General features: G+C 47.2%; 1 protein-coding gene across 2 annotated transcripts in view; it reads right to left on the bottom strand.

Moving 5' to 3' along the window:
• Positions 1 to 531: 531 nt before the first annotated feature.
• Positions 532 to 18,049, bottom strand: part of MPS1 (multipolar spindle 1) — a 45,050-nt gene continuing 27,532 nt past the window's right edge. The window contains exons 7-11 of one of the 2 annotated variants that reach the window (XR_015268000.1): positions 2,310 to 2,426; positions 1,851 to 2,043; positions 1,441 to 1,511; positions 830 to 1,292; positions 532 to 714 (exon numbers count right to left, since the gene is read on the bottom strand). Coding sequence is in view for 1 of the 2 variants with exons in the window: in XM_086812941.1 (XP_086669067.1) it covers positions 1,084 to 1,292; positions 1,441 to 1,511; positions 1,851 to 2,043; positions 2,310 to 2,426 (590 nt within the window). In the remaining variant the exon portion in view is untranslated. Of the gene's footprint in view, positions 1,293 to 1,440; positions 1,512 to 1,850; positions 2,044 to 2,309; positions 2,427 to 18,049 lie in introns of both variants that reach the window. The other variant, XM_086812941.1, reaches the window with a different exon arrangement.

The raw sequence follows: 18,049 nt of genomic DNA, 5'->3' as shown, positions 1-18,049 counted from the left end.
ATATCCCCACGGCTACCCCTCATAATAGAGGCTTGGCATACATCCTTAGGAACTCTTTTGGTACATTTATGGAACACGTGACTCCCTTGAGAACTATCTATGTATGCATCTACTCTTATTTACTACATGCATCATGCAGATAGGTCTTTGCATGCAAAATTCCTTCTTCCCGTTATGTATATACTACTTCTCCAAGGGAGACTAGCAACTAAGGAGACACATGCTTGCTATATGATTATTGTCACCAATTACTACACTAATTTTTTTTTAGGAACTTCGTGAAAGATGGTAGAAGTAGTGTTAAGTCTAGTACAAGGACAAGAATGTTAAATTACATTAGGATGTTCAACATTATTAGTTGGTGAAACGGTCCACTTTGTCACTAAGGAGGATGAAGGAACTAGCAATAAAGTTCATGCAAATACATAGACCATATTATCCTCAAAGAAATAGTCAAACAGAAGCTACCAACACTAAGATAATAGTGTACAAACAATCTAATTCAGAGCACAAGTTATAGCATGCTTTCAAGAGCCAATGTAAACACTACTTTTATTAACTTAGTGCCTTGGTCACATCATCAACAGTCCCGTCTTAATGGTCTATATTTATTACCAATGTACACACATCAACCCCAAATACTAGACGACTTGTACAAAGACTTGTGGGCTAGTATACTTGGAGACATTGATTGCTCCACAGACCCTGAATCACCTTGATTCTCAATAGATCCTATATCTTGGGTTCAAGCCTAGAGAGAAGACTATGCATCCTCTTTTGTGGGCTAGTATACTTGGAGACATTGATTGCTCCACAGACCCTGAATCACCTTGATTCTCAATAGATCCTATATCTTGGGTTCAAGCCTAGAGAGAAGACTATGCATCCTCTTTGACAAGTGGGAAATACAGACTAAGGGAGCATGCGCGCACAGCTTGTGCACACCACATGCTACCACATGCTATGTACTCGACCTTTCCTTTACATTTGTTTGCAATTGCTGAACATGTCCCATTGACCATAATTTGGGCTCCAAAGGATCATCCTCTAATTGCAAAAAGAGTCTTTTCATGTCATATTATTTTAGCTCTTATCAGGGAGTACAAACTTAAGAAACACTTCATGAAGGTTCTTCCCTTGTGTATCGTCTGTGTTTGAAAGCTGGTGAAGCTGCTTGACCATCTGACTTGTGATCCTCTCCATGTATACAAGAAAGAGAGAGTTGCACTTGCTAAAGATCACGCAACTCTTCCTCAGCTTTACAAAACCATGAACCCACTCTTCAAGAAGCCCTATATTTAGCAAAAATTGATGCGATCAATCATGCTTACTACCAACCAAAACAGATGATTTGAGCCCATGATTCAAGCAACAGTCTTTCAGCATTTGAGATAGACGGAAATGTTTGAAGGAACTGCATCAAAGTCTTTGGAGGCTTACTTTCATCGAAATTATCATCATTTTTCCAGCAAGATGAATGGTACAGTATCAAGTTCTCAATAAGCTGCAGCCTGCTCATCAGTAAGAGCCCAACTTCAGCGAGATTTTAACTGTAGAACGCTAATTACAAGAAATGTACGTGCACAAGCATACACACACCTGTGCGGCCAGGCACGTGCATGTGAGTGTTCATGCGCACATGCCCACGCCCATGCACACACAACATTTGTATATGTATACATACATGTATAGAGGCAAGCTAACAAAGATTGAACATTAAATGGAAGCTCGATGCAATAAAGCTCAGCTTGAGAAATCAAGAACCAAATCCCAGCTCGCAAATGCTTATATAGCTTACATAGCAGTTCAACAAATTGCATGCTCTTGAAAATGAAGGGACAGAAACTTACACAAACATCATGTTGTCATATACTTGAGAGACGTTTTTGTGAAAGGGGTCTACAAAGCATAGACGCTCAGAAACTAAAGTGATCTGATCTGTGGCCATGATAAGGACCCTTTGTCCAATAAAAGGAGTAGCTCCGAGTTTGCTCAAAAGTTGGAAGATCCAAGAACGGACATCCATATTGATATCTTCCAGTTCTGAGAGAAAGAAGAAGTGTACAGAGAATGGTACAACAAAATTCTTGCACACACATCTATCATCATTCTGTACACATGCACTCATGCATGCATGCACACGCACCGTCCACGCCCCTGCACCCACCCACACATGCAAAAACGCACGCATGCGAACACAGCAAATGCTTAATGTAGGCCAAAATGGTTCTCATGGTTTTCCAGCTAACTTTTACAGTAAGATATCTCAGATGACTGCTATTAGATTTTATTGCACTTTTCATACTTACTGCTGTCACATGAACAGCTCAGCATCTTTTCCAGCAGCTGGGAGGCTAGTTCTGCAACCATTCCCTCTGCAGCTGTCTTCTCATGCTTATGGTCTCTCAATATACGACAAAGTGTGTCTGAAGAAGAAAATAGTGAATAATTTAACATCTATTGGAAAAAAAACAGAAAGAAAATATGCACGTTGACCTTAGAATCTTAGTCACATGAAAACATGCTTCGTCCCTCCAAAACAGGATGAAACATTTCAAAACACCACGAAACCTCCTAACTGAAACGGTGTTTCATGCAAAAGATATTTTTCCCCCAAACAATTGGTTTGAAGCTTGCATACACATACATATATATACATAGATGTAGCCATACATATATATGTTTGAAATTGAAGTCAAATTATCCAATTATCCTGAATTTCTCATTTAGTTTTACAATTTAAAGTAATTGCACACCCAATTGCTGAAATTCTTCACTAGAAGCCCAATTTCTTACCTTTCCCTAACTTTTCACCTCCATTGTAAATCCTAACTCCTCTTCCATCATGCCTCTCTGCAAATCCCCTGGACCTTCTTCCTTGCGTTTCTGGCTTGTGGGCAGCGGGACAAGGCTTACTCACAACTTGGTCAAACTTGCAAGATTGTCAGATGCTTGGCAATGAGGCTGGAGCACCCTTATATAGGGGCTGGATGGCTGAATAAACAGGCCAACTTGTGCATGGGCTGGCCGTCTTGCAAATTGGACAAATAAATATGCTTGTCTTTCGTTTTCACACACCTGTGGCCTTCTTAGGTTGCATGCCTATGGTCTGGCGGCCCCCTTAGCCTCCTGTCCACCCTATGAACTGTCCAAAGCCCGTGGTCACAAAAGCCACCAAAGCCCCACCAAGTGTTGCTAGTTTCCATCTCATAGATGACATTTGGGGAATTCGGTTCCGGTACAAATTGTATCGTTTACAAATTATGTGCCTTGAATGTTTCTCCTTCTATGTTATAGACTTATATGTGACTTGTATCAGTTACCACTATGCTTATATAACAAGTGTCACTTCGAAACCTGTCCATTTCTTCCAGACAGATGAAACCAAATGAGACATAGGCTACCTACCAAACTAATGCATATAATGCAAAATACAATTTAACACAAGTTGACATATTCTTGGTCTATAAATAGAATCCCCCTCACCCCATTCTACACATCTTCCACAAGAATTTCAGAGCAACCAGGCAACGGAGAGAAGACTGGTCATAGAAAGCAATTCAACCCAACCAGCAACAACAATTAACACAGACCAGTCCAACTCTTCCAATTGCAATAAATCTTAGCAATTGGGAGAGGAATACATAGAGTTTTTGTCACATGCACTCTGCACTGTAGTGCATGGTGACAAAATGGCTCATCATCATCAGAGCCACATTGTACAATATTAGCACCCTTTAGGATGATATTTGTCATATGCCGTGACCCCATTGTAATCCTCAATCCAAGATATGTCAGGCACGAGCTACGTAGGTCATTCCTAAGCCATAGTGAGTCAGTCAGTCAGTCAAGTCCCTTAACCCACTTGGAGAGATTCAATCATGCATGTAGAGTCAGTAGAAACCTTAGGGTTTGCATTAGAAAGCACTCTGCATATTACATATCATTCATCCATTGCATATAGACCATTGCAAAAGCCTTGAAATAACATCCAGTATTTTTAGGATATTTATTAGCATTTATCTGGCATTTTTCCCATAATTTCCAGCATTTAATACCATTTATTATCATGGACAAGTCATGTAGCAAACTAGCTACAACCAACCAGCCCTACCATTCATATAAATAGGCTTGCTTTTGCACCATTCATTCAATCATATCATAATTCAGCAGTCAAGCATCAACCGTTGCAGCCTTCAACCTAAGGGGCATCAACGATTGACCATTCAGCATCTAGAGCACTTCAGCCCTCAGCGTTTTCAGCCAACGTTTCATCCTTCAGCAGCTAGGAGCATCAACACGTGCATTCAGCCTTCATCAACAAAACGCATTAGTATACAGCATTCAGCCCATCGGGAGACCTTGTGTTTTCTGCATAGAAGTAGTTTTCAGCATACATATCATCATCGTTTTGCTACAGCACTTCGGTCAAGGTAAAACTCAGCATTCACATTCATTTCAGCATTCATTCACAGCCTAGAAACAGTCCCAATCAGCCCATACCTCAGCCTCAGATTTGCAGCCTTCCCTCATTCCATTGGGAAGAGTGCATAGGCTCGAGATTGGTCATCATTGATGCTTCTACAGCCGTGTACAATTCAGCCCGACACTTGGTCCTCCGAAATCTTGTGTTTGGCTTATTGTCAATCCAAAGTCAATCTCTTCAAAGTAATAAAGCAAATACTATTCCGGTAACGAGATAGGGGGCCCTTCAATGGGTAATTCGGGACCCCATACGGTGTACAGTTTATCTCTCTCTCTCTCTCTCTCTCTCTCTCTCTCTCTCTCTCTCTCTCTAAATCTCTTAAGGTTTGAAGTCATAAAAGTGGATTGCTAAACTTGTGAAACTCAAGATACAGAAGACAATGTGAGACTTGTGTGATAGGATTCTTAATTACAAATACTTCCGTTGCATGTTACATTGGTATCAGATTCAGCTTGTCCACACACATCGCATCCTAGAGTGAGGGCATCCTTGGATGGTGTGATTGCGTTCCAGCACAACCACCGACTTCAGCATCATGTCTACAAAGGAGAGTACACATAAGCCGGAAGACGTCTCCCCCGAAGGAGACCTTGCTCTTCTGTCTACCGCAGATACCATAGCTCTACTCAAAGCTCAGAATCAGCTTCTTATGGAGCGTCTCCAACTCTTGGAGGCAACAACAGCATGGCCTCCTCCTCCTCCAACAACCCCCGACTACATCTCCTCTTCTTTCAAATGGAACAACAAAGAAGAGAAGACAAGGTTCGACGGAGAGAAGAAAAAGTTGAAGCAAGAAAGCAACAAGAAAAAGCAGATAGACGGGACTGAGAAAGCCCAACGCAAGATCGAAGACGACCGGCGTCAGACTGAACTCGCCGCTCAAGAGCACCAACGAGAGCTCGATCGAAAACATACTCGAGCACCAAAGGGAAAAGGAGACCATGCATCTGAGATATCAGTACCTCTCTTCAGTTTCCCTAGCCTTAGGTGCCACCAGCCAACAGCCCGCGACATCGACTACCGTCATTCAAACTCAACCAAATTTTAGCAAGTACGATGGTAAGTGTGATTATTTAGCAGTTAATCAATTCATTCATCAATTTACTGCTCATTTTCCTTTAGCTAGGATTACAGATTCGTAGGATAGAGTCCACGTAGCAGCTCCCCACCTTACGGGTGAGGCAGTCACTTGGTGGCAGCATTGGTCCAGTCTTCATACAAACCAGACCACAGGTGTCCCAGCTTTTCACTGGGATTCGTTTGTCCATGACCTAAAGACCAGATTTCTCCCTCCCCAATATATGACCAACCTGGCAAATGAGTTCTATGGACTCAGACAAAACGGGTCACCCGTGCTTCAATTTTCCGGAAAGGTTATAACTTTAGCACAACAGTTAGGGTTATCTAAGCAAGCCAAGATGGATCGATTCATTCGTGGATTAGATCCTAGTATCCGGTTCACAGTTCGTAACTTTGAACCCAATACCTATGACCGAGCTTTGACTCTCGCTCAAAATAAAGAAATGAGAATGAACGGAGGTAAGCCTAAACAACCGTAGTCTCGTACCAAAAACCCCACCCGGGGAAGGGTAATACGTCTTCCAAAGACACTGAGACAGACAACAATCCTAGCTCTAGTTCAGGAGGTAAGAAACCCAAGCCTAAGAAAACCCCCAAGGAAAAGGCTAAAGCAAGCATCACTGGAGGCTATCTTCCTCCAGAGGAGCAAAGGAAATATCAATCAAAAAACCGATGTTTTTTCTGTCATACCCATTGGACATGGTAAGAAGGATTGTCAAAAATGGCAAGCGGAGCAAGCCTCCAAAGAGCCTTCTACCACAATTACCGTAGTATCTCTTGCTCCTCCAGACCAGCCTGCTACCACCAATGCGGTTCAGCCCACCAATTCATAATCCTTTTTGACATGGGCAGTTCTGAGGATGCCATCTCTCCCCATTTGGCTACCAACATGAGCTGTACCTTAGTGCCCTATCATTTGGAGGTGGACGGGTTTACACCTAGTCTCTGCACCCACATTTCTCAAAAGGCACAACAATTTTCTTTTCAGGTTCAAAATGCCTCATTCTAGCGAGATTTCATTGTCTCTACTCTTTTGGGGTGTGACATGATCTTAGGAATCCAGTGGTTTCGTCAGTATAAACCAATTCCCAATAAGGGGCAGGAGACCTTTATTATCTCTAAAGGTTTTCATGAGCCTGTCATGTTCGAGGGGATAGGATCATTCCTGGCATTTCTATGATTTCTCATCTCCAGGTCCGACGAGCTATCCGCAAGGGAGCGAGAGGAGCATTGATTTATGCTTAGACAGCTTCTATCTTATCGATAACCGCTGTCTCATCCTCTTCTTCGGTCCCTTGCTTAGTAGATCTCCTTTCTCATTCAGACATTTTTAAGGATGATCTCCCACCTAGTTTCCCACCCTCTCATCCTGAGGATCATCATATCGATTTGGTCCCTAGGACAGAACCTCCTAGCAAGTTTTCCTATCGTCTTTCCAAGACTTTCAAGGGCAAGCTAGAACAGCACAGTCAGTTCTATTAGTGATGTCTCCATGAAGTTAAAGTTGCCTAACAGTTGAACAATGCATAATGTTTTCCATGTTTCTTGGCTAAAACCATATGTTGGACCATAAGTGTTTGATGTTTCAGATGAACAGCAACCAGATGTGGTAGACGAAGCAGAAGTCATTGAGCCTAAGCAGATCCTTCTTCATCATTGGAAGCATGGTTCCGGTCGACGAATACGTCAGTTATATACGAAGTTCCGAGATCGAGGTACCCACGAAGCCGTTTGGCAGGACGAGGAGTTCTTTCAAGAGTACCCCCAATTGTTGGCGGACTACTTGGAAGCCATGAACCTGCCGCCAAGCTCATCAGGAGGGAATATCATATGCTCTCTGCACTGCTCTCTCTCTCTCTCTCTCTCTCTCTCTCTCTCTCTCTCTCTCTCTAAATCTCTTAAAGTTTGAAGTCATAGAAGTGGATTGCTAAACTCGCAAAACTCAAGATATAGAAGGCGGTGTGAGACTTGTGTGACAGGATCCTTAATTACGAATTCTTCCGCTGCATGTTACAGTTTTCTTGTGTTCACATTAAAGCAGAGAGCTGCAATTATAAGCCTCTAAGGTTGTTGCTGCACGAGAAAAGCCAAAAGCAAAAGATGAGCTCTCCGGCGGGCTTGATGCAAAACGCATAGAGAGGAGGTTCACGAACGAGAGTTGTGAACGCCCCCAACCCCAACCCCTCCCCGGAACTACGCTGCCTTTTCCTCTCCTCCCTTCACGCTGCCCCTACCTTTGCCCCCTCTCCTCCCTTCGCACTGCCCCCGCATGCGCCCCCTCTCGCTGACCCTACTCCCTTCGAACAGCCTGCGCCCCACCTCTCGCCCCTTCTTTCCGCCTGCTCCCCCTCTCTCGCGCTACCCCTGCTTTTGCCCCCCCCTCTCTTGCGCTACCCCTGCTTTTGCCGCCCCTCTCTCTCTCGCGCATGCACTCCTCCCCCCCTCCAACAGGGCTACCCCTCCCTCACTTGCCTCCTCCTCTCCCCCGCGGCCTCTCCAATCTTTTCCCCCCATCTCCCTTTCGGCTCCGATTCTCCATTCCAATCTCGTCCCCTCCGTTCTCGCCTGGCAGTTCTTCCAGTATGTGGGCATTTTCTCCTTCGCCAAGCTTTGGCCTCTTCTAGTCTTCACCCCTCAAGAGGACTCCATGGCAGCTCCTCCGACATCCCCGACCGAGGCCGCCATCCTTCTCAGAAGCGGACCTCCAACTCCTCACTTCAACAGTTGCATCCCTAGCAGCCTCCACTCTAGTGTGCAAGATCATTGGTAGCCACCCGGCGCACAGACAACTCAAGGATCTTTTACAAGCTAGCCTCCTTGTAGCGCCTGTAAAGATTACCGATATTCATCCTTTGGGGCGCGGCTACTGCCAGGTTGAGTTTGGCTCGCCACCGGCGTCAAATAGTGTCATGCAACTGAGCCCCGTCACACTACGTACGGCCCAAGCCTTCTTTGCAAGGTGGCAACACAACTTCAACTCCACATCCAACCAACTTACTGGTGTTTCAAGCTTTCCCGTGATAGTCTGCTTCCCGGGGAGACCCCATTTTGCAGAGAGTAGAGTGCTCAGGCCTCCCAGGAGGCCAATGCTTCATATGCAAGTAGCTGGGACATCTTGCTAGAGCTTGTCCTTGTCGCCTGTCTAGGAGACCGTCTCCGGTGGTTCCCCCCCTTCCCCAGCTCAGATCATCCTCAAGGGACCGGGAGAGATCCACGCCATCAAGAGCACCAATACCCGACTGCGGACGATACTACTACAGGAGAGTGGCAGACAATTAGCCCGCGCCAAGGCAGCCAGCTGACTTCCAGAGCTAAGCGGCATCACCGTGCGCGCTAGGTTGGCAGAGTATAGGAGGATTCAATTCTGTCAGAGAACCATTTCGAGCATTTATCGTAGCATCCACCCGTCGACGATGGGCTCTCCCCCAGTCACTTCAAGGGTCCCACCTCCGGCCCCTTCGGTCTAGAGGCCGTTACCCCGTCGAGATTCCTCCTCAGGTTCTGAAATTCCAATGAGGCCAGCTAGTCCCACTGAGCCCTCGACGAGCCCCTCCCCGCACCCTCCCTCTCCAGTGGATCACTCCCAGCCGCTTCCATCTCCCTCTTCCCAACTTCCCCATCCCCCTCCGCCTCCTCCCCGCCCCCCTCCTTATTCACAACCCTCATCTCCGACTCTTCCCGTGGCAATCCCCCCTGCCTGTCCTCTTCTTTTGAGCCTACACTCCCCCCTCCCTCTGCCTCTCCTAAGCATTCCCGTTGCCCTCCGCCTACCCCTAATCCAGAGCAGAGGCAGCCGGCAAGTTCCGTCCGCCAATTGATTCATTGCTTCTCGGAGCTAGTAGAGATAACCATCGTCGCCTCCCCAGTGAGGGCTCTCTTGCCAGAGTCGCCAGGTGGGCCCCCTAGGATCCTGGGGCTGCTTGTGGATAACAGTTTCTTCCGATGTTTCCCTATCGAAGGAACTTATATTTTCAAGAAGACTGTAGCTCCCATGCGAATTTGTGTGGTGTTCCATCATTTCAGGCCATCCACACCAGAGAGTGGCACAATGATCTTCTCCTTTCCCTTGAGTGCAACCTCGGGGACGGAGTGGGATTTGGAGTCGATGGCTACCGTCATCCAAGGGTAGGCAATGGAGCTTTTGCACCATCTTTGTGTTTTGCGCATCATCGACATGCTTGCCCATCTTTGGCCCCTGGCTCGGATGGAGCTGGGAGACTCATGCAATAGAGATCAAGATGAGGAGGTGGTGTCCTCCAGCTTGGATGTCCTGCTCTTTGTGTTCCTTCATATCTTCCCCCCTCTTACAGCTACCTACATTGCGACCGATGGAGTTCAAAGTATGCTTACTCTCAATCTCAGACAAAGTGGCGACACACGGAGGACAGGTTCCGCACCCACCTAGCACGCCTTCGTCCCAGGACTGACTGTGACTACTCCCCGCCGAAACCCACGCCCAAGACTCTTCGAGTGGAGAGAAGTTCCGATAGTTCCACCTCCCATAGAGATTGATATGCGGATAGCCTCATGGAACATTCAGGGTTTGGGGGGGCGGGCTCAATGCTTTCAAAGGCGAGGCTTCCTTAGAGGAGAGCTCCATAGAGCAGCAATCAGGGGACCCATTGACATTCTTTTCCGCCAGGAGCACCATCTTTTCGACGGGCATACCCGTCGCTGCAGGAAGATTTTACCACGCAAGAGTCACAGTTTTTGGTCTCCCTCATCAGTGAGCAGCTCTTGCCAACAGTGTGGGGCAAGAGCTGCTCAGGTGTCATAGACACTGGGCAAGCTCAGTGGGTTACCATTAGGATTGGAGAGGACTCTGTGGGCTTCCTCAATGTTTATGTCACGACCGTCACTGCAAGCAGAGCCACCTTCTGGAGTACAATCCCTCGCTCCCTTCCTCACGCCGACTTTTGGTGCATGGGTGGAGACTTTAACATGATCGAGTTAGCAGAGGATCAACTCAGAGGAGGCATGGCTACAGTCTCAAGCTCACAGTACTTTGCTTGGGAGGAGGCAGGACCCTTGGCACTCGCCAGAGTTCAAGCATAGCCCTTGGAGTCTGTGCTTCTCCGCGGTTTGACAGGAGAAGCACCGGTCCCAATCTCTCTCGACTTGATAGATTCTATGTGGATGAGTGGGCTTGCGATCGCAGGGGCATGATTGGTATCTTAGAGGGCACTACTTTCTCTGATCATGCTCCAATTATTTTGTCCTTGCAGGATAGGCATTTGAGCACTAGGATTCCAGACAGCCTCATACAGGACTCTGAGATCTGCAACAAGATAGAGCAGATATGAGAGGGACTGGATTTTATCCCAGGTTCTGCCGCACGCACCTTGGATGCGGGCCTTGGCAAGATCAGCAGCTTATTGCAAGAGGTAGCACAGAGCAGATTGGCGGGATTCCGTGAGTAAGAGAGGGGTCTTGCTGTAACTTGGTTGAACACAATGCTAATCAATACACTTAAATACACTAAGATTTGAAGGACACTTGCTCAAATACAAGAAGTAAATTGCTGAATTGACAAGAGGCACACAATGAGCCGGAACGGCCGACCCCTCCCTTGAGTAAATTGTATTACTATTGGAGAAATTCAATACATAGCTTCACGGGCATCCATTGCCAAATCCTCCATGCCAATGCATATGAAATTCAGCATTTAGAAAACAATGGTATGTCGATGTAGATCACCAAGGAGCTGCCTTGATGCCCGGCCCGACTTCAGTGCCCATATTCTCTATCATTGGCTCTATGTTCTACCAAGCAAGGTAGCAACATCTTCAAGAGCACATAGGACAAGAGAAATACTACACAGGGCGGCTAAACAAGGAGTCCTGCCCTTCTACTGAGTAAGTAATGACAATACATTGTCCAATTACCTTACCAGTCTTCATAGAAGTTGTTGCAAGCGGAAGCCTTCGCGTTGGAAGCTTTAGAAGTGTTGATATCTTCGATTTGCCGCAATCCTTCGTGACAAAAGTCTTCAAGAGGATGAAGGGAACCTTGGGAAAGCTTCCCCTATGGTTCAACTTGAGAAAGGAAGGCTGAAATTAGGGTTTTCAGCAAAAAGACCAGAAATTACAGCAAAAATGAGAGCTGTTTTGCTGAATTTCAATCATTGGGAGTGAGTAGGAGAGTGATAAGCACTTGGAAACACTCTTGGAAGCTTGGAAAACACCCTAGCAAGTTGGGTATGGCTATGGAGAGCTTGAAAATGGAGAGAAATGGTGGAAAAACAGAGTTTTCAGCCTCCAAAAATCCTCATGAAGAGAAAACACGAATTTCTCTTAATAAGTAAGTGAATTGGGGTCCAATCAGGTGAAGGGACATGGGGAGATGCCCATTTATGAGTAAAAAGGGAGGATCAGGTCCTGGACATTGAGTCTTGTCCGCCTCGGGACTTCAGTGAGTGTGAACTTGGAAGCGGTCATAATTTATAAGTGACTTTTGGGCGTCCAAACTTTAATGAAGTGGGAACGCACTCACTTATAAATATTGGCTAAGTCCTAAGGGCTATTTGAGCCTAGATTGGGTAATACTTACCACCTGTTCACATGCCACACAACCATGTCAGCAGACAGTTTCACACGCACGGTTCACGGGCGGGCGTCCCCTAGCCCGGAACTACACATAGGTCATGCAGGCATGAAAACAGCATGCAATTTCATTTGCAGGCAAGCACATAAAGATGCTATGCAATGCAGCATTGGCATGAGCAATTTCCGTTCATGAAACCATATAAGACCAGGCGTTTCCAGGCAAGTATACGCAATACCAGACCCAGTGGAAAGCCAATCCTCCAGGCGTTTCCGGGCATGTACACAAAGGCACAAGTCCCAGCGGAAAGCCAAGTCCTCCAGACGTTTCCGGGCATGTACACAAAGGCACAAGTCCCAGCGGAAAGCCAAGTCCTCCAGATATTCCGGGCATGATAACATCAAGTCCCAGCGGAATATCATATCCAACTATACAGCATGACACGTGTCAATCACCTGCATAGGCATATTCCATAAGCCATGGACACCAATCCAATATGTACATAGTGTGAAAGCAAGAGTGAACCATTTGGGTGGCCAAATGGTGACACTTGCTTCCCTCCAACGTCTTCAAGAGAGTTCCCCCGATAGCCCGTGGATTGAGAGTCAGATGGCTGCCCCCGTATAGAGATCAGATCCATGGAGCCATCACAAGCAGAGAGATGGTATTCGCAGGTTGCGAGGCCAAGATGGAGCTATCGTTTTTGACAACCCCCCCCCCCCCCCCCCCCCCCCCCCCCCCCCCCACGTGAGAGTCATTGCCACGAGAGGGTCTAGTGGCACACGAGAGAGGTGGTTCCCCCGCTCTCCAGACCTTCTTATTGACTCCGTTCACAGCAGAGGAGCTGGCGGAGGCCTTGACGGCTCTTCCTAGGGACAAAAGCCCGAGGGGCGGATGGGCTTCCAGTTTGCTTTTTTCTTACTGGGATCTCATGAAAGGCAGCCTTCGAGCAGCATTCAATGAGATTATGACTACATGCACCATGCCAAAGAGGCTCTCAGAGGGTCTGATTCACTTGATTCCTAAGGAGGGTGGTGACAGATTGGAGATTCGGCAATGGAGACCCATCACCCTCCTTGTTGCGACCGCCTACAAGATTTTGGCCAAGGCCATCAACCGGAGACTTCAGCCTTTCCTCCCCGACTTGATCCATGACACTCAGACGGGTTTTGTTCAAGATCGGAAAATTTTGGACCATCTTCACTTTCTAGGAGGCAACACCTTCGGCCAAGATGCGGCAGCAGGACTTCATTGTGCTCCTTCTAGGTTTTGAGAAAGCTTATGATAGAGTTGACTGGGGCTTTCTGGAGGGCACGATGTACCAAATGGAGTGGAGTGGATCCGTGGTGTTTTAGGTCCCTACTCGGCCTCTCATAGTTAGGTTCTCATTCAGGGAGCCCAAGGTGATAGATTTCCCCTTTCTCGCTCGGTCTAGCAAGGCTGTCCACCACTGGCAACATACCTCTTCCTATTTGTCACTGAGGCCATGAGCAGTTTTCACTCAGCTCAGGAGGCAAGGCTCCAAGGATTGCATCTCCCCATCCGTACTCAGAAGGAGCTGCTGGACTCAGAGTTTGCAGATGACATAGCAACATACTTATCCAAAGATGTGGGAAATCTTAAAAGATTCGCAGAGGCGATAGATATTTCTATCGCGCATCAGGAGCGCAGCTCAACTGACACAAGTCGTGTGGTTTTTGGTAGGCTCTCCACTTGCCCTGACTTGTCATCCAGTTAAGGCTTTCCAATGGATCTCGAGGGGCACTCCGGTCCACTACCTTGGATGCCAGGTGGGCATCGATATCTCCCCAAAGCAACAACTAGCCCCTCTTCTTCTGAGCATTCGGAGGAAGCTTTTGTACTGGAGTTCTACGAAGCTTTCTCTAACCGGTCGAGTGGTGGTGGTGAACTAGGTCCTTGCCACCATGTGGTATATTTACTGCTTGCTAGGCCTTCTCCACACTGGTTGATCCGCAACTTTTTATGGGCCGGCAATGATGGGAGGCTTGCCCGGGCCAAGGTGGCCTAGAGAGTGATCATTGAACCGCGACACAAAGAGGGCCTAGGCATCATTGACCTCGCCATTCAAAGTCGTGCCCTGCTGGGAAAGTTGATTGTTAGAGGACTTTTTCGAGGTGGTGAGCCTTGGAAGGACTTCCTCTTGGCCACGATTTCAGCCCATACTCCGAGCCTGGGGGCCCCTTGGCCGCAGAGCACCAAATGGATCTTCACAGAGATGCAGGCCTACGGCTTTACCCCAGCTTTTTTGAGGATGAATTTGCCTCCAGCCTATTCCAAGCTTGGGATCACCTTAGGTCGGCCCTCCAACAGTCAATTCCAGTAGCCTCGGATGAACATCTTCGGCAACCCCTGATCCGTTTACCCAATGGCCACATGCTAGGGGCCCGGCCTCATGTATCCTGGGGTGCATTGAGCATTGGACCTGCCAGATCCCTTGGAGATTGGCTTGCATTCAAACAGCTTCCCCCTGAGGCTCAAGAGAGAGGCTTGGCTAGGATCCGGGGCAGAGACAAACTCAGCTTCGACACCGACTCTACTATTCCTCAGGAGTGGCTGACCCCTAACCTTGACCCAACCCCCCCGCAATGGCGTCGAGTCCATAAAGCATGGTCTGGACGAACACGCCGTAGCCACTCTCGACATGTTTGCTCCTCCAGGCAAGGCCAGATTCGGGACCTCCTACAAGCCAATAAGCAAGGGTGTATCTCCAACATCTAGTTCCTTAGTCTTGAATACATCCAGATTGAGTTTGACTCAATCTCCCTCGTAGAAAAGTCATGATGCAGAGACCTATCTCGCAGTACTACGTGTACTTCGTGAGATGGAGGCATGGAATCACGCTAGAGTCCAAGTCATTGGCCAATGCAACAGGCTTCTTGGTCACAGTCTGATTCCCTATCTCACCAAAAGAATCGCTGACCTTCTCCTCAAGATTGGATGCACCCTTGGCTATGAGCTTGAGACTGTAACAGCGACTGTAGCCTGCGTGGAGGGTCTCCCTACTTTGCGTGTGGTATTCCACTGCCTGGAGGACCTCCCTTGTTCCTCTCTCTATACCCTACTTGGACTTTCTGTAGAGAGTGTAACTACACTAGCTAGGTGTGAACGTCCTTGGGCACCGCCTTGTTAACGATACACACGTCAATACTTAAAATGTAATAGCAACAATGCACAAAACAACTGAAAGATACATCACTGCAAAAGATAAGCACTCCATACTGTGCCACCACTGGGGCAACGAACGGGCCGACCCCCCCTCCCGCAATATTGAAGTATATTAGTGGAGTATTTTAAATTTGTGTACAAGATTCCAAGGGCTTTCCAGCCAGATAATCCAATGCAAATGCAAATATGAAGACAAGTTACCCAAACAAGAGTGTGTTGGAGTAGACTGTCGAAGCCGCGGACTCGTCCGACAGAGTCAAATTAGCATGGCCACCAGTCTCATACACCAAGAAGGGAGTGAACGCAAAATTGTCATTCCAAGACCACACATGAACAGGCACTCTTGTACTAGAGCCTGGCTCACACCCTCGCAGAGACTGTGGCTCAACCCTCCCTGGTGCAAGTACACAAACAGGTACATGCACACGAACAGGTACAAGTACACAAACAAGTACTAGTATGTGATTTCCAATAACAGGTACAAGTACACAAACAAGTACTAGTACGTGATTTCCAATAACAGGTACTCAAACAGGTACCCACAGAGCTGGTTCACAGCAAGTACATCTGGTGCAGTAGGTACTACTGCAGGCACAGCAGGTACAGTAGGGTTTTCAGCAAAAGTAGCCGGTACATTAGGTTGTACAGTAGGTACAGTAGAGTTTTCAGCAAACGCAGCCAGTACATTAGGTTGTACAGTAGGTACAGTAGAGTTTCCAACAAGTACAACAGGTACACAAGGCTGTACAGTAGGGTTTCAAGCAAGTACAACAGGTACACAAGGCTGTACAGTAGTGTTTAGGGTTTCCAGCAGATACTGCAGGTACATGTAAAATTTTAACACAGCTAGGAGAGCTGAACAGCAGCTTGAATAGCTCTGGAATGATAGTCGACTTGCAGATGGGGAGGAAGAAGGGACGCGCCAGCCTCACATGAGTGAGAGACATGGTTAGTTAGTACGATACGGTACGATACGGTACGGTACGATAAAATACGGTACTAATTGGTACCTTAAAATTTTTTGAGGTACGGTACGATATTAGTATGTTTTTTAAAAAAATACTTCCTAAACTTAAAAATTGTAGACAAGAAGTTACAAAATAGTAGAACCATGAACATAATGTCATCATGCCATTAGAGTACAAAATTGCTACAAAAGGATAGGCCAAAAACTCATGGCATGGGCGACCGCCAACATGCGTACATACATGATACTACATACTACAATACATCATCGATGGGCTAGAAGGAGATAGATGCCCAATGCCTAGAGAGCTATAACATATCAAAAGTCTACATCATCACCAACATCTGCATGATCATCAACATGATCACTACTAGAGTGTCCATCAAGAGAGTTCTCTGAAGAGGACTCTTCGAAGGTGGACGAGACACTCTGGGGATCATTCTCGCTAAGTAGGTTGCCATCATCATCAAACAAGGGCTCTCTAGGCAGTGGGGTATCATCATGAGGGGGCAATGGAATATCATCATGAAGGCGGGGATTGGAGCTCGAGGATCCCCGCCTCACATATGTGAGGAGGCCACCCTTTGCCGATGTCGAAGGCGGAGGCCTATGAACTCCAACTGCTCGGCCCCGTCCATGCTGACTCCTGGTGCTGCGAGTATCTGCTGCCACAAGCTCACTATAGAGCTCCACGAAGATTGCCTCCTCCTCCTCATCAGGTTGTTGATTGACACTTGCAAAGTTTTCACTCGTCAAGGTGAAAGTGTCAACATTGACCTACACATTAAGGCACAAAAGTTAGAGTCTGTACAGTGTACACAAAACTTAAAAGTTATGAGTCATGACAAGTTAGAGTCTAGACTTGTCACTTACTTGCTTGGGACTACCCATACTAAGAATGCCCTGCATCATGCGCAAGTTAGTGCGGCAGTAGACCAACCGCTCCAACTGTCGTGTGCTCAGTCGATTGCGTATCCTCGTGTGTATGAGAGAATAGGAACTCCAGTTCCTCTCACATGCACCCGAAGAACAATCCTGGGCTAGGACCCTTAAGGCTATGGGTTGGAGATGCTCTAGTCCATACCCAAAATTGTCCCACCAAAAAAGGGGCTTCACAAGTGACTCCCTCCTCCAGCAAGTGGGAGACGAAAAGGAGGTTTGACCTCTCTGATCAACATAGCAGCCCAACTCCTCTAGAAAGGCATTGTGCTCATCAAACTGGCACAGCTCGAAGCATATATGCATCCCGATCTTGTCGAAGCTCCCTATCGGTGCAAACTACTGGAGACTTGTAGGCTGGATGTACCAATGCTGCAAACCCGTGGATTGGTTTGTGCATCCACCTCCATCTCTTCTGTGCAATCTCCATGATTTGTGCTCGCTCCTCAGATGTAATGTCTGTGCAAGCCTCCAACTCCACAAGGGCAGCTCTAAAGAAGTGGACAAGAAGGCCCATGGTGGACCCCTCGCAATCTGTCATCCGCAAGAGCCTATAGAATGGAGTCATAGCAATGACAATTGCTCGGACTCTAGCCCAAAATCTCTCCTCTAGGCAAAAGCGTTGCATGGCTTTGGCCTCTTCAGTGACGTGCTCATCCCAATCGTTCCACATGGTGGAAACAACTGTCTGGCGAAGGGCGGGCCTCACATCATATAGACGCTCCAAAACCAGCCACATGTAGGCAAAGCGGGTGGCCGATGGCTTCTTCAAGTCAAGCTTGCTATGCTCACGAAACATAGCAAGCACCTTCACCTTTAGCATGAAGAAGTTGACAATAGATGTAGCT

Source organism: Cibotium barometz, chromosome 18 (assembly GCF_041138505.1).
Source record: "Cibotium barometz isolate CiBa-2024 chromosome 18, ASM4113850v1, whole genome shotgun sequence".
In the NCBI taxonomy this organism is placed as follows: Eukaryota; Viridiplantae; Streptophyta; class Polypodiopsida; order Cyatheales; family Cibotiaceae; genus Cibotium; species Cibotium barometz.
This window is presented reverse-complemented; position numbering and strand designations above follow the sequence as displayed.